Genomic DNA, 16,180 nt, shown 5'->3' with positions numbered 1-16,180 from the left:
AAAACATTGCTTAACTCCATAGGATTACATGTGCGAGTGAGTTGTATGGTGGGGGAGTAGTTGACCCAGGGCAAAGTTACTTGTCAGAATGATTTATGTCCAAATCCTAGAGGTGTGGCGGTTACAATCATCACAGGCAGAACCTGACATCAACGTGTGTTTTTTTAGATCTTTTTATTAATTATTCCCGGAAACCCTAAATCAAACATAGAAACAGCAATTGCTTTGACCCACAGAAAGAGGTGTGCCTGAGCTCCCTCTACCCTATTGTCAGCAAACAGTTGTTAGTTCCTCCTTATCCATGTTACTGTTCCAAAGCCATTTACACAGATGACGCTGCACGAACCTGAAACAAAAAGCCTCCTAAAAATATACTTCTGAATATTGCATTGGCACAAGTACATCGTTGAGGGGAACCTGCATGAAATATGATTGTTTTCAACTTTTAAATGTGCAAACCTTGCTTTTAAAAAGCCAGATTTTTCTTCAGCACTCAACTCCAATAATTTTTCAAATTCACACACTTTGGAAGAATAATATGCACAAAATGTTATTCCAATTGATACAATACTCCAGTACATAAGCTATAACTTAGTATACATTAAGAAGTCACTTGTGGATTCCAATTTCCTCCTCTGTAAAATGATGAGTTAAATAATTTTTAGAGTGCTGCCTGACCGCAGTGTTCTAGAACTCTAGAACGTGTGCCGTATCATTGTTAAGCACATCAAACTAAGATGTACATTTCAGCATAAAGTCAATAGACATAAATGTAGATGGAGAAGTTGCACCTGAACTGTTTCCTGATAGAATTTAACCACATCCTGGCTGGTCTGGCTCAGTGCATTGAGCACTGGCCTGTAAACCAAAAGGTCACAGGTTCGATTCCCAGTCAGAGTACATGGGTGGATTATGGGTCAGGTCCCCAGTTGAGGGCCTACAAGAGGCGGCAGATTGATGTTTCTCTCCCTCTCTTTCTCCCTCCCTTCCCCTCTCTCTAAAAGTAAATAAATAAAATCTTTTTCTAAAAAAGAATTTAACCACCTGATGACACAGTGGGGAAGAGAGCAATGAGGAAGAATTCTGGGTGTGGCTGCATATGGCATGGGCACCTGCACCCCCACGCTGCTGTCCATGCCGTGTGTCCTGGTGCAAGATCTTAGCCACACAGGGAAAAGGGCTCCTTTCCTGAGCTGACACACAAGCACCTAACAGGCCAGCGGGAGGCCCTAAAGTGTGGTTCTGTCTCTCATCTTAAGAGATAAACATTTTAAAAAGAAAAGCCCTTCAGGATCCTGCTTTCTTTCCAGCCCCCACACCCTGCCTCTCTGGTCTTGAAAGCACTGTTTACCCTTCCAGTCTCCGTTCCTCCCTCCCCTCCCCCACAGGACGGCCTCCCACCTGGCATTTGCCCCACCCTCTCCCCAGCACAGCTCCCATCAAAGAGCTCTAGAACCCCCGTGGCCATCTTTCTCCAGTCTTTATTCAGCTTGTCTCTTCAGCAGCACGTGACACCATCACTCCCCGCACGTCTCACTCCTTAGACTAAGTCTCTTCGCACGGCTTCCAGAATTCTCTCCCTGGTTTGTCTTTGACCTACACGACTGGACCTTCTCAGTGTATTTTGTCGGTCCCTCTTTGTCTTCTAGACAGTCTCTTTTTTTATCTACGGTAAGCCCACGACGACCTGGCTGTTTTCGTGGTTTAAACGGCATCCACTCACAGGTGACTCCGAAGTGTACATCTTAAGCCTGAAATCTGCCCTGAACTCCTGCAGACTTGTAGACTCAACTCCCCATTTGGTTTCTTCTCCTGAGTGTCCACTGGTCACCCCAAACTCGACGAGTCTAAAACCAAACTTGAGAGTCACCCCTAGACCTTTCATCATCTCGGAAAACCAGCAACTCCAGTCTTCCAGTGGCTGCGACCAAAACCTCCTCTCTTCCTGACTTCTCTCATTCACTCCTACATCGCAACCAGGCATCAGCAGATCTTGTCAGCTCTGTCCTCGCAATGGATCCCAAATGCAGACGTGACCGTTTCTTGCCACCCCACTTCCACCAGCCCGACCAAAAACACCATTATTGCTCAGATGGATTATTGTACTAGCCTGTCAATGGTGTCCTTGTGTCCGCACTGACTCCCTTCAAGCTATTCTCAGAGTGTTCCTAAAACCTCGGTCGGATGTCGCTTCTCTTCCCCAAAACCGCCAATGTCTTCCCACTGCACTCAGAATAAAAGCCAAGGTCATTATTGGGATGTACAGAGCCCTCCATGAGCTACCCACACTTATATATACCAGCCCCCCCATACTCATTCATAAACACACGTGACTTTTCATGTGTATGGGCATGCATACTTTAGTATGGGCACACGCCAGACAGACACACAAATACGCATAGACAGACAGATACACACACCAACACATATAGACACACAGGCAGAGACACATGAATGGATACACTCAGATACACACTCAGATATATACACAGACACATAAATACACGGACATACACAAAGACACACAGGCACACACATTCATGGAAACATACCAGACACACACAGTTAGGGACCCGATGGCTGCTCTGTCCTCACCTCCCACCGCTCTGCCCCTCATCCCCTTTGCGACCACCACACGGGCTTCTCCACTGCGGCGCAGACAAGCCGGAAATATTCCCCCATTTGGGACTGCTGTGCCAAAAACTGTCCACATGGCCACCTCGCACATTTGCTCCGGTCTTTACCCAGAGGGAAGGCTCCTCTGGTGTGATCCAGCTGAAGTTCGTTCCCCCACGCTTCCTATAACATCCCCTTCCTCGTGGGCTTACACTCTTCTCCTCCTCAGTGTATGCCAGCTGACACACTAAATGTTTTCCTTACCTTATTCTTGTCCCCTCCAGTAGAACGTAAGCAGTGTTAGGGCAGAGATTTTGTCTGCTTTGTTTCCCACGTCTACAACGTGCAGAAGCAGGCCTGCAGCATAATAGGCCCCCACTAAATGCATTTTGAATCATTTCAGTGAATGAATAATGCTGTTCTGGAAACGAGAGGAAAACGTGGGTGAACTAAACAGGCTTTTTGAGCATCTCGTGGCAATAAATTCCATCCTCTTAACCTTGGCTTCCCCAATCTCTTTGAATCCCCAGAAATCAAACCAGCTGCCTGGCTGTAGTTGTTTCAGGCCACAGTTCCCATAATAATCCGGCATTCTCCCCAGGTTTCAGTGATGGTCATGGCCTCTGATCATCTCTGTTTCCTCAGTCATTTCCTTGAAGGCACCCCCAGCAAGTTCCACGACAGCTGGTTGCCTTTAGGGCTGTGGTAGAAGAAAAGGAGGCAAATATCAGGGGGCAGGAAAACCGGCACTTCTGGCACACCCAGCAATTAATACATAATATTTGGTGATGAGGACATTCTGGTTACGAGTTTCTTTTCCAACACTCGAACAATTTAGCTTTAAAGGAAAAAAGCAAAGAAGAAATTGGTCGTGCTGAGATGACCTTAATGCTTTATTCGTATGCTGCCTTTTCTTCATCCCTCAAACACACAAGAACGGCAGCACTAATTATTCCTAGTTACATGCATTCAATCTCCAGTGCTCAGATATGTATAGATAAAGACAGATCTCTCATCAGATACCTATCTATCCATCTATCTATCAGGATGGCTAAAGCAACCCAGTGAAGCAGAAGCTGGTCAGTGGTCCTGCCTCCCCCATCATTCCATACATACACACAAACTTGCATTAAAAATCCCCTTCAGCATCTCCCACCCTCACCACCTTCACTCCCGATCAATGTTTTATCAGTGAGACAAAACATCCTCTATTACGTGTCCCTCTTGTTTCCCTTTTTATTTGCATCTCGAAGCCGGTATTCCTTTGCCCGCTGTGTGTGTGTTCTGCAATCAGGTAAGAGGAGGTGGGCAGAGAGCAACACACTGTAACAGACCCCAAAATGGTCAGAGCATGACCTGTCTTCTAACTTTGGCTACAGTAACGCCTGGAACTTTCTAGTATTTGTATTTTTTAATCTTTAAAAACATGTTTCTGAGTGCCTTTGACCCATGGGTGACTGGGATATCATTTGAATATAATCATGTGAACTTTGGAGATGGACAAACTTGAACTTTAGAGTCGTAAGACAACACTTATTTAGTTGGATAAAACACGTAACTGTGAGAACACGCGGGTAGAAGAGCTGCCGTGCACCGCCACGGACGTGCCACGAACATGCCACGGATGTGCCACGGAGCGCAGCCGTTCCAGGCACAACCAGGCAGGACCAGGGGCACCTCACCCTCGCACATCTGGACGGGGCGCTTTTTCTTTGTTTCCTTGTAGCATATATTTCGTCAGCTAATATGGGTCAAACTTCACCAGAAAAAGAAAACAAATATAAGAAAGACAGATCTAGCACAGGAAATGACACACACTACAGAACACCCGCCCCTAGTTCAGGATAAGAAGGTAGAATGAATGGTGGGTGCTCACTATTTTTGAACTGGCTCAGAGTATATGATGAGGTCGGTCCAGAAAATATCCAGTCATAAACTGTGCAAAGTAGAGGCGTTTACTGAAGAAGGTGCAAGATGCAAGAAAGTAGGCACCTTGGGACCTCACACAGTTCTCCCAGCATCTCTTCCACTGTTCAAAACACTGTGCAAAATCCTTCGCTGGACTCGCCATCAGCTGCCCCACCGTATATCCCTGAATCTCATTGATGGTCTGAAACCTCTTCCCTTTCCAAGGTGATTTTAGTTTGGGGAAAAGCCAGAAGTCACAGGGCACCAAATCTGGACTGTAGTGGGGCTGAGTCACCTGGGTGATGTGATGTTTCTCCAAAAAACTCTGTGGGAGACATGATGCATGAGCAGGCATGTTGTCATCATGAAGCTACCAATCACCAGGTGCCCATAGCTGTGGCCTTCTGAATCATCCGAATAGTTTCTGCAGAGGAATGTTCAAGCTTGATGCAAAATCTGATGCAGATTCATTGCTCCACTCACTCAGTCATTTTGAATGTGATGACCACACAGTACATATACTCACTCACTCTACCACCCCCATTGACTAGTATAATGAAGTTGTCATTGTTCACGCATGTACATTGCAATCAACTATCCTTGGCTGCCGGGTTACATAGATTCCTACAAACCATTCTCATTATATTAACAATCGCTGGACTTTTCCTGGACAGACCTTATAGTATAGGACTCAAGGTATGAAAAAGACAGGGCTAACTAAGTACTCTAATGAACTGTGTATAATGTGTGTATATGTGTGTACATATCTATACATACATACATCTATACACACATATATTAAGATGAACGACCTAGATGCAAACTGTGACATAATAAATCAGTCTTGCCCAGGACATTGTTAAACAGCATAGTAGTGAACTTCAATCCACCTATTAGAAGATCTAGTGGAAGAATGAAATTACATAAGGAAATTAGGTACCGTGTTCAAATCTGATTATAAAAGCCACTCTTCTGCATTATAAAGATAAACACAAAATTTCTAGAATTGCTTTAACTTGTTTTTTGTATGTGTTTGTTCATATACTTAGTAGATATTAGCTGAACACTCTACACAACTACAGAGCTGTCTTGGTGGGAAGCAATTTACCACAAAGCAGTGGACACTCTAGAACGAAACTGTCTCAGCTGAAACCCCACCCCCACCACCTCCCAGAGCAGGTTCTTTTCCCTCTCCGTGGTCTGGCTGTACAGGTGAGGATCTGTGCAATGGGAATGAATACATTATCTACTTTGTAAGGTTATTATTAAATGAGATACATACTTAGAATAGCAACTGTTAACTAAAAGTTCCCCATATACATTGTGATTAGATAAAAATGGAAGAAAGTCTACATTTTGGAAAAAAATGCAGAATCACTTGCTTATAGATATGTTTTTGGGAGAACTTGCATTTTTGACCCCTAAAGAGTTCATTTGAAACTCCCGATAGTTTTTCCCATGAAGCGAGCCAAATGGTAAGCATGGGACTCCTGAGTACCTATAAATAAGTGAGCCTCTCACTAGTTCTATTCTGAGGACCTGGGGCGGGGAGTGTCTCTTCATCTCTAATGGGCGCTGGGGAGTGCTCTTTCCCACCCTTTGCCCACAGCAGTGTAGAAAGGGGAGGCCTGGGAAAACGATCTTGCTTTTCCTCTGGGCCCACGCAGCTCCTTCCCTCAGCACCACCTCACCCCTGCCTCCCTCCCCTGCTTACTTGGTCCCTGCACCCTCCCATTTCTCTTCTTATAAAAATCCCTCTCTTTCTCCTTGCATTTCTGTTACCCTTATTCTGTTTTGTACTTGTCCACCCCCTTTTACTTAACTGCAGTCTAGCTATATTTTTCACTTTTGCCACGCTCCCCTTTGGACACCCTCCTTCACACACACATGCACGCGTGCACACGTGCACGCACGCACGCACACTTTCTTTCCCCTGGACTGATCTCTCACTCCTACTTCCTTGTTTCTCGCCCTCTGCCCTGAGCACCTGCCCCTTCATTGTTGGCGCTCTCCAAACACTTTCCCCCTTTTCACTTTAAGATTTGCAATAGAGTCCATTCTCTTTTGCCTGTTGCCTGTCAGTCCAACTCTGATGAATACCATTTTTATGGAAAATGTGATTTTATCGTTTTAAAGAGAGGCAGGGAAATGAAAGAGCAGGAGTGAACTGAAGAATGCCAGTTTTTAAAACTGAGTATATACCATTTTCCGGGTCCTTTGGATACATCGTCTCTCATCTTCCACAATAACCTCGAAAGACGCTATTATTTCTTCCTGTTTTATAGCTGAAAAACATATGGTGACCAACTAGGTGACCTGCCGGACGCCATACAGAGCTACAATTTTAACTGTCTTATGGGTTCCCTCACCTTCCTCTGTCATCCATGTTGCCCTAAGCGAATTGAACTGCTGAGCTGTATAACATTTCTGATCAAAATAAGAATTGATAATAACACTGCTAATAGAAATTTTGAAAACATTATCCTTACGTACTTCCCTCCCCCATCACCGCGCCCCCTTTAACCATGGCTAGGCAAGTAATGTGAGGAAGTGGGCAGAAAAGAAGGCGGCCCGAACACCGAAAGGAAACTGCCTCCCCTCTCCTTGTTGACTTTGGCCCGTGATTGGCCGAGCTCGTTAGGAATCATAGGCTTGGAGACTTGTAGAGTTCAAAGTGTTCTTGAAGAACATCCAAAATAACTCCTTCATTTTACAAAAGAGGAAGCTGCAACTCAGATCAATAAAACAAGTTGCCCAAAACGTACATTTATACCTTGTCCGACCTGGGTGAGTAGGTTGAATTAACATTCATAAGATGCTTTTTGTTCAGGAAAATATAAAGACCCACCTGCAAGTCTCCGCAGGTTCCAGCACCCCAGGGGGGGAGTGATTCCAGGCTGGAAGGGCATTCACCAAGACAGCTCTGAGCTGTTGGGGCCCAAACCTTGCTTGCTCAGGGGTCAAGAGGAAACAGGCGATCCTAAGATACTCCAAAACTGAGAATGAGTGTGTTTTAAATGAATGCATAAAAACAAATCCACAAGATGTATGGCACTGTTTGTTTTCTTATAGTTTGCAAAAAATACACATATATGTGTGTATATATATATATATATATCTGCAGACATAAATATGATCAGTGATGCAGTAAGTATGGGTGTTCATTCTCAGACCTACTCCTATCACTCTGTGGCTTTCATGCTAAGTAGATTACGAATATCATAGGATTAGTGTAGAGTATTTAGATAAACTAAGAGTGTTAGGGAAAAATGGAGGGGGAAAGAACATAGATACGCTTTTTACAGTCTTAGTCTCGGCATGAAAGCCTTCTTTAACGCGGTGTGACGACATTTGGCTCCTGGGCGGTTGTTTTTTTTAGTTAATGCTGCATTCATGAGGACTCAGTGTCTTCCCGCCTGATTAGACGGACGTGCACGCCACCTCGCTGGCATCTAGGAAGGAACTAATGTATACTGAAACCAGACTTGGTGCTTAGACAATCCTTGAGCTGCGGAAAGGCACACCTGTGTTGTTCTGCAGGTGCGTTGAATCTCAAGTAAAGAATATACACAAATCTCCGGCTCAGTTGGCAAAACTGGTTTCCCTCCTATGGAACAACCGGTGGGGGGATTCCTCTATTTTTCTTTAATAAACATAATAATGCCAAAGAGATAACTCCCAGCGTTAATCTCAAGGGCTTGGGTCTCAAGGAAAGGCTCATCATTTACTTCAGGACTTTAAATGTATTCACGTCAAAATGATCCATTTATAGGTAAATTAGTAGTTTTCATATACAAAATAATCTACAGTTATTTTTATAAAGAACAAATTATTGTGAATTCAGCTGTTAGTTTGACTAATTTGGAGAAGTAACTGTCTAGCTGCATTCAGTTTTATATTTAAATTAAGAATAGTTTGCTATGAAAAGTTAAATAAAAATTTCAGTGACTGACTCCTAAAGAAAATAAGGAAGCATTTATTGGCTGAAAGGTACTCTGTGAATGGGTTTGCAGATTAACTGCAAAGGTTATTTGGGACTCTATACTCTTAAAGTGAAATGGGCCATTTATCCATTACTTAAAAAAAAATCTTATTTGGTCTATTTCATTTTCCGGACATTCTTACGTTAAATTGTGTGGTAGTCTGTACTAATTTTAGGTTTCTTCTGACTAAACTGGTTTTGAAGAGCTTAAGGTAGAAGACATTCTAAAATAAATGGTTGATTCATTACATAATGTTCTTTAGGTATTAAAGAGAGTTAATAATTTTCCATCCTTTGGTCAGGTACTTGTCAAGTCTAAAATAACAACCCTTTATAGTAAATATGCAGTACACGCCAGGGAAGAAAAGGGGTTTAGGGTTGGCCAGCCTCATGGAAGGAACAAAGGGTGAGAGTAGAAAATTAATCAAGTCCATAGGCATAACGACCCTGGTCTGTTTGAGCTGGCAAAGGAACTGATGGTACTGCCAACCATGTCTTAATTTATGGGTTGCTTGTGATATTTTTAACTCCTTTTAAGTTGAAACTGTGCATTACCATCTCTACAGCAAAAGAATATCTCATTTTTTAAAGTTTTCAACTAAGAGACCAATATTCTTTCTCTCTATAATACACACGATCTGCTTTACTAAATTAACAGGTTATACACTTAAATGTGTTATCTCAAACAATTAGGGCCATGATTCCCAACCTGGCTGTAAATTAGAAGCTTTGGAAAGGTCACTACTAGAGCCACCCCCAGAGATTCTGGCTTAAAGTGTTTGATCCGGTGACGGTGACAGAGCAAGGAGTGGGGAGGTGGGGGTGCAGGTGTTGTTCTTTCTTGGAGATCCTAGTTAGAATTCAGAATTTGTTTCCTCTGGAAGCTATGTTGCAATGGTGATCTGAGTTTATAGACTTTTTTTCAAGATTTAATTTATTTATTTTTAGAAAGAGAAGGGAGGGAGATAGAGAGAGAGAGAGAGAAACATCAATGTGCGGTTGCTGGGGGTTATGGCCTGCAACCCAGGCATGTACCCTGGCTGGGAATCGAACCTGGGACACTTTGGTTCCCAGCCTGCACTCAATCCACTGATCTACACCAGCCAGGGCTATAGACTTTTTTTAAAACACAGTAGATAGGGCTACATTTTCTGTTCAATAACTTTTGAGAACTGGTCTGAGATACTAAACTGTTCTTCATATTCGTTCTTTTAACAAGCAACGTGACTTTGGTTCTAAACAATGGAATTTATAGCCAACCTGTCAATAAATTAGAAACTGATGTGTCTTCAAGGTCAAAACACTACACTTTTTGCTTGTGTCAAAAGTAAGTGTTTATCTTTTCATTTCTATAAATTTGTTGGTTTTTTAAATGATTTTATTTATTTATTTTTAGAGAGACAGGAAGGGAGGGAGAAAGAGAGGGAGAGAAACAACAATGTGTGGTTGCCTCTCGAGCTCCCCCTACTGGGGACCTGACCCGCAACCCAGGCTTGTGCCCTGACTGGGAATCGAAATGGCGACCCTTTGGTTTGCAGTCCCGCACGCAATCCACTGAGCCACACCAGTCAGGGTTGTGTTTTATCTGTTAAAGAAACAAAATCAACACAGGGAGTACCTGAAGGAAAGCACAAGCAAACAAAAAGACGGTCAAACAAGGCCAGGAAATAAAGAACAAAACTATAATTTGTGAAGTTTTTAATTTTGGAAACTCCACAGGGAATGTTGTGGTTCGTGACATTTTGTGCTTTCTGATTAAGAAAATGCATCAGAAAAACAGGTAGATCGTTCAGAAAGAAATATGGCATGGAGATGATTGTGGAGAAGAAACCAGACGATAAAAGCACTTTAAAAAGGCAGGTCCTACAAACGAGCGGAGGACACTCTGTAGTCCACACTCAAAGTGACTGTTTTGAACCGCAGGGAAGATAAGGATGAGGTTAGGTAGGTGCTTCACAAACTGTTTGCGAGTGTGACCCGCTGGTGAACCCAACATGGGACCAGAGCGGCACAGTAGTGTCACCATGTTTGTCTCCCTCCCGGCAAACCGCCTCCGCCCTTATTCCCACTTACACAAGGCAAGCACACGCACACGCTTCTCCCAAGGGCTGCTGGCCTGCCGAAGAGTAGGACTTACCCTGTGTTGTCTCAGTGCGAGATTACGGCACTTGGGTGGAAGTTAAGGAGAGAGAGGTTTGGGTTCCATATAAAGAAAAAAACTCTCTAAAAGGCTGTCAACAGCAAACCAAACCCTCACACATACTTTGCCATGTGCTGCACCCGTGGCTCCGACGGTTAGAGCGCGCACTGGACATCACCCCTATAAACACAAAAAGCAATTGTGTTTCGTATGAGCCTGTCCCAACCGTTTTCCATGCAACTTTCAAGTCTAAGTTTCCGTGCTTCTGTAGTCCAACCTCCTCTCTCCTCCGTAAGCATCTAATCACTTCACATTTCATTTGTATCCGTTTGGTAAAAAAAAAAAAAAAAAGTGACAAAGGGGAATTGAGAAAGCCATCACAAAGAACCAAAGTGTTCCCGCACAAAGATTGTGAAACAGAGAGTTAGCAACTAGCTTTACTGTAGCAGACTCATTTACGGGCTGTGGACCTTTGGTTACTGTTGGCAAGAAGAGAATCCTGAAAGTTCATACCGAGAACCGCCGGAACTTTAAACAGATAAAACAATAACCTCGCCGTCAAGCCAGTGTCTCTGTGCTCTCATTTGTGCCCAGATGTGTGACCTCAGGAGCGGAAAGTCCCCTCAATCTTTGTGTGTACCCTGAGACAGTGATGGAATGAGTTAAACTCTTCAATTGGGCGTGAAAGGTGGAAAAAACGAGACACAGAGCACTTTCATTGTGATAGATCCATCAATTCCTTGAATAGACTCAGGCCTGGGAGCCGGAAAGGCCCAGTAGGGACAAGGATTCAAACGCATATCCCGTGCGCCGTGCAGTGCATCGGCCTCAGCAGGCCAGCACTGTGGCTGGAGCATTCGGGCTCCAGATGCAGTGACGTCTCCGATGGAGCCCGTGGTCTCCATATGGAACGATCTTGACTTTAGATCTGTGCCAAGCAGGGTCTTACCGTACACCACTGGGCCAAAAAGAACGGAAGAATTCTAAAGCAAGGCCTATTTCTTGACACGAAAACCTTTCGAGCTCAACAAGCCCAAGGCTGCGTGCGAGACCAGGTCGTGCGCTTTCAGGGCACACAAGAGGCTTTTCCGGCTCTGCTTTTACGAGGTACTCTCTGGAAGCCAAGCTATTTGCCACGGGTAGGTCTTGGGCAGGGGAGTGGGCAGGCGGGACGCCACAGGTTGTCCTTATCCGGCTGCCAGTCTGTCCAAGAGCCGAGCCCTCCTCCGCGGCCCCTGAGCCCCGGAGATGTGGGGGCGAGGCACGGAGAGGGGGCGCAGACCTGCGTTTGTCCCGACCTCGCGCGACAGGACACCTGGCTGGAGAAAACCTAGGCAGTGACCCGAAAAGCGCCGGCGAAACCTTCTGTGCCTCCAGAGGCGCGTCTGCATTGGGGTGCGCTCCCCCTAGCGCAAGGTCTCAGGCGGGGCGGGGCGGGGCGGGGCGGGGCGGCGGGGGACGGAGGCGGAGCCGCGGTCCCGGCGCTTGGGGTCCGGCACCGAGTGGGATAGTGAGCGCCGGCTGCAGCGGGCGGCATGGCGAGCACGGCCTTGGAGATCATCGCCTTCGTGGTCTCTATCTCGGGCTGGTTGCTGGTGTCTTCCACCGTGCCCACCGACTACTGGAAGGTGTCCACCAACGACGGCACGGTCATCACCACCGCCACCTTTTGGGCCAACCTGTGGAAGACGTGTGTTACCGACTCCACGGGCGTCTCCAACTGCAAGGACTTCCCCTCCATGCTGGCGCTGGACGGTCTGCATCCCCTCGGCCCCCGCCCCCGGCCCTCACTCCTGTCAGGCCAGCCGGCGGGGGCGCCCGCTGAGCTTCATGACCCCGGGTGGGCCCCCCGGTCCACCCTCCTGTGAGGCCGGGTCCCCCTTTTCCTCTAGATCCAAGGGAGCTAGCGAGAGGCCCCGATCCGTCGCCCGCCGTCCCCCCCGGACGTCTGTCCTGCGTGGGCGCCTGTTGGAGCCCAGGATCCCAGGGTGGTTGGGGGCGGGGAGGGAGTGGTGGGCTGCGCACAGACAGGCCTGGATGGGGTGGGAGGCTTTCGGGTGTCGGGGGTGGAGGCAAGCAGCTTTGCTGTCCTGAGAGTCCGAGGCCACGGTCGTGGGTCCCCCATCTCTGGAGGATGGGTAAGACACCGAGTCATGCGGTGACTCGGGGCCTTGTCTTCTCCATCTACTTCCCAGAAGGGCTGGATTCTGATTAAAATGGTGTCATCGACTTGCCACAGCGAAATGGGCTTGCCGAAATTCCCCTTAGACTTCGCATCGATTCTTTTAAAAGTGGGCCGGAGAAAAGGAATCACATTACAGGGGGTAATGCCCCCCCCCCCCCCCCCCCCCGGCTAAAATTCTACAGATGTGTCAGCCCAGGTTTCCTCCAAAATTTTAGGAGAATAAACAGCCCTTGTGTGTGCCGCAGCGGGTAGAAGTTCTTGTGCGTTCTTCTTGAGACTGAGAAGTTCTCTCTGTACCTGCCTCTCCGGGTCTCCCTTGTGGTGTGGTTTTGTCAACTGTTTTTCGACGCTGCTTTTTGTTAACTAGGCTTTGTATTGCATAGGGTTATAACAGCGGGTAGATAGACGTGCACAGAGGAAACAGACTCTGAGGTTCGAGGGGACAGTGGATGTCAGCGTGGGCCCCACGGCTCCTCAGGTGCCGGGCCCTTCTTCCGTGATCTTGCGGCTCTGGGCTTGGATAGAGCGAGGCAGAAACTTCAGGAGAGTCCTTTACATTATTCCCAGATTTGAGGTGTTTTCTTTTTCTTTCATTGCCTAAAGTTTTTATTTGCATAGCTGAGCAAATAAAAAGACAAGATTTAATTCCCTTAAGATGGTGCTTGCCACGAAAAGCAAACTGTTGCTCAACGTGGTATTTGATGGGACCTGCGTGTGAGGATCTACGTGTCTAGTTTTAGATGGGTGACACCCGGATCCGAGGCCTGGGTGTCGAGCGAGTAGCTGGGACACCACCGTGGGTCCCCTGGAATGACTGTTGAATGTCCTGTGCTCCGCAGAGCCCGCATCCAGGTAGATGCTTTCAACTTACCTGGCTCTTGTTTCTGTGTGTCTGTGGTTTACATTCAGGAACAGGGCATCCGCAGTTACTGTTCTAAGCATACTCCTCTGTTGTAACTGTATTGTTACCTGAGATAGTGTGCCAGATAGGTGTGCTCCCAGCGAGAGAGAAGAGAGATGAGGACATGCTCCCTGGGCATGATTACGGGCAGAATGGTGAGGTTTTCTACCTTACACATCTGAGGCGAGAGAAGACACGGTATGAAGGCTTGCGGGTGGGAAGGCATTGCCCTGAACTGTTAAGCTCCAGAGGGAGTTGCGAATGGAGCAAACAGAAGGGGAGTATCATTCATATACCACCCAGCTTGCAAAATAACCTTCCAAGTGTGCTTGGGTGCCTAGACAATAACTTGTAAAAACGCCAGTGACATCACCCTACCTACTTTTTTTGCAGCATTCTAAAATCAATAGCATATCTTTCCCAGTTTGTACTTAACAGAAGTAATGGCTGCATAGAATTCATTAGTGCGGACAAACTGGTTTATGGAACCACGTACCCATTGTTGGTTCTTGGACCCTTTCCAGCTTTTCATTCTCGTTAGTGTTTTACTGAAAATCTTAGTATTTACCTCTTTGTGTGTATGTGTGTTGTTATAGAGTGGATGCTGGGAAATTGTATTTTCAGGGAAGTAGAATATTTCATTTTAATATTCAGTTTATACTGCCAATTACATTCTACCAGCAGTGTCTGAGAATACCTATTTCTCCACATTTTCACCACTACTACTGTGGGTGACATATTATCATTTTTATTGGCATTTTCCTGTTTACCACTGATTCTGACCATCTTACCATGTAGTGATCTTTTTTTTTCTCTCTTTTGTGTTGCTTATCCGTATCTTATGCCCATGATTCTATTGTTTCCTCTTGGTTTAAAAGCCTTTTTAAAAAAACCTGGATGTCAATCTTTGATTTATTATATATGTTGCAATCTTGGCCCATTGTCTGTCTTTTCAGTTTATGAGGACTTTCCTCATATAAACCTTTGCAGTGTGCACTGGAACCAGATTTATTGAACTCTTCCTGTTCGCTCTGCCTTAGGTGGCTTAGGAAGGCATTACCTACCCCAAAGCGACAGACCGGCTGTTCTGTATCTCCCAGAACAACATTATGGGGATTCAGTGAGAAGTCTACCTTTTCATACAGAGAGGAGCTGATCCCCTCATCTACAAGTGGAACTTCTCAACTTGGGCTCCTCTGCTTGTCCTCTCCCTGCCATATGTCCCCAGGGCAGCTGTGTCTGTCGGATGCTGCTCCTGAGGCAGGTCCTGCCGACCGCATGCACCGCACCCGTGGACTTCCTGACCTTGCCTTGGCAGTGATGGGAGAAGGCTGCACTCCCACAGGCCGTGCTGGCCCCCAGCCTGAGCAGTCAAACCCTCTCCTTAGACCAGGCATAAGGTCTAGACTGAGGAGAAAAGCCAAGAAGGGAGAGAGAAAACTCATGGGTCCCTCATCTTGTAAAGCAGGCCACTTAGAAGCAGATGATGGGGTCGTTATTCTGAATTTCCTGTGTGAGGTCAAAGCTGTGATTCCTCATCATCAAGGGGTACCATGCTCACCCCAGGTTTCCCTGTAAGGAAAGTGAGGCTGAGAAAAGCTAAGTGTCTAGAGTTAATGCTATGCCATATTAGGACCTCAACTGTCATTTCTGTTGACAATCAATCTTAGTGTTATGGAAGGGAAGCTTCCATGAGTTTCTCACCTCTCACCACACGACTTTGTTCATTTGATTCACCCTGTGAAGTAAAAGCTGTTACCCCCGTTTTACAGATGGGAAAACAGAGGCTCGGAGAGGTTAGCTAATGCGATCAAGGGCACACAGTGGGTGAAGAGAAGGACCAGGGCTGAAATTTGAAGTTCATGCCTCCCCCCATACTGATCTTCTCTCAATGTGTTTGCCAAAAGTACACAAAGCTACCAGCATGAGGAGAGCACGCTCCCTTCTCTCCCTTCAATACCAGCACTTGTGCTACTGGGAAATTGTCTCCACCAAGTGGCTATTTTCATTTTTGCTAGTTTGAAACGGAAAATGCGGTACCCATCATTTGGAAAACAACTTCTCAGGGACACCTTGAAGGTTTCCTCCGACGGGATTCATTCAAGTCGCTGCATTTTACTAATTGCAAATTTCACAGTTGAATGAGCTAGTGACTTATTTATTGCTAAGCCATGCCCCTTTCAAAACACCACTTGAACTTCACCTGAGACTAATGTTCACCCAGGTCGTTTTGTTAGCAGGTGCCATCTATTTTTGTTAGTGGGAATGTTTGCCATTTCTCCCAGGAGAATGGTAACTATAAATTATACTTCAGAGAACTTTTAAGTAAATATGTTCATGCCTCAGCACTTTAATGTGTTAATTAGCTATTAACAGTGTCAGTAAATTAGACCTGTCAAAAATAATGGCCTCCTTGACTAGTTTTTACCGCCCCTTCTCTTGGTGGTT

The 16,180-nt window shown here is 45.9% G+C and overlaps 1 protein-coding gene and 1 long non-coding RNA gene across 3 annotated transcripts in view; one reads left to right on the top strand and one right to left on the bottom strand.

Moving 5' to 3' along the window:
• CLDN10 (claudin 10) overlaps positions 1-16,180 on the top strand; it is a 91,743-nt gene that overhangs the window by 53,284 nt on the left and 22,279 nt on the right. Inside the window, exon 1 of one of the 2 annotated variants that reach the window (XM_028526702.2) lies at positions 12,127-12,401. The exons of the other annotated variant lie outside the window; for it this stretch is intronic. Coding sequence (XP_028382503.1) covers positions 12,182-12,401 — 220 coding nt within the window. The 5' untranslated portion in view covers positions 12,127-12,181. Of the gene's footprint in view, positions 1-12,126; positions 12,402-16,180 lie in introns of those variants that run through there. 2 annotated transcript variants of the gene reach the window in all.
• Positions 1,459-10,773, bottom strand: LOC118497312. Its single transcript, XR_004899836.1, has 3 exons — positions 10,644-10,773; positions 3,116-3,316; positions 1,459-2,973 (listed from the first exon to the last, which is right to left on the bottom strand). It is a non-coding gene; the product is annotated as an uncharacterized LOC118497312 (long non-coding RNA).

This window comes from Phyllostomus discolor, chromosome 11, assembly GCF_004126475.2.
Source record: "Phyllostomus discolor isolate MPI-MPIP mPhyDis1 chromosome 11, mPhyDis1.pri.v3, whole genome shotgun sequence".
In the NCBI taxonomy this organism is placed as follows: domain Eukaryota; kingdom Metazoa; phylum Chordata; class Mammalia; order Chiroptera; family Phyllostomidae; genus Phyllostomus; species Phyllostomus discolor.
This window is presented reverse-complemented; position numbering and strand designations above follow the sequence as displayed.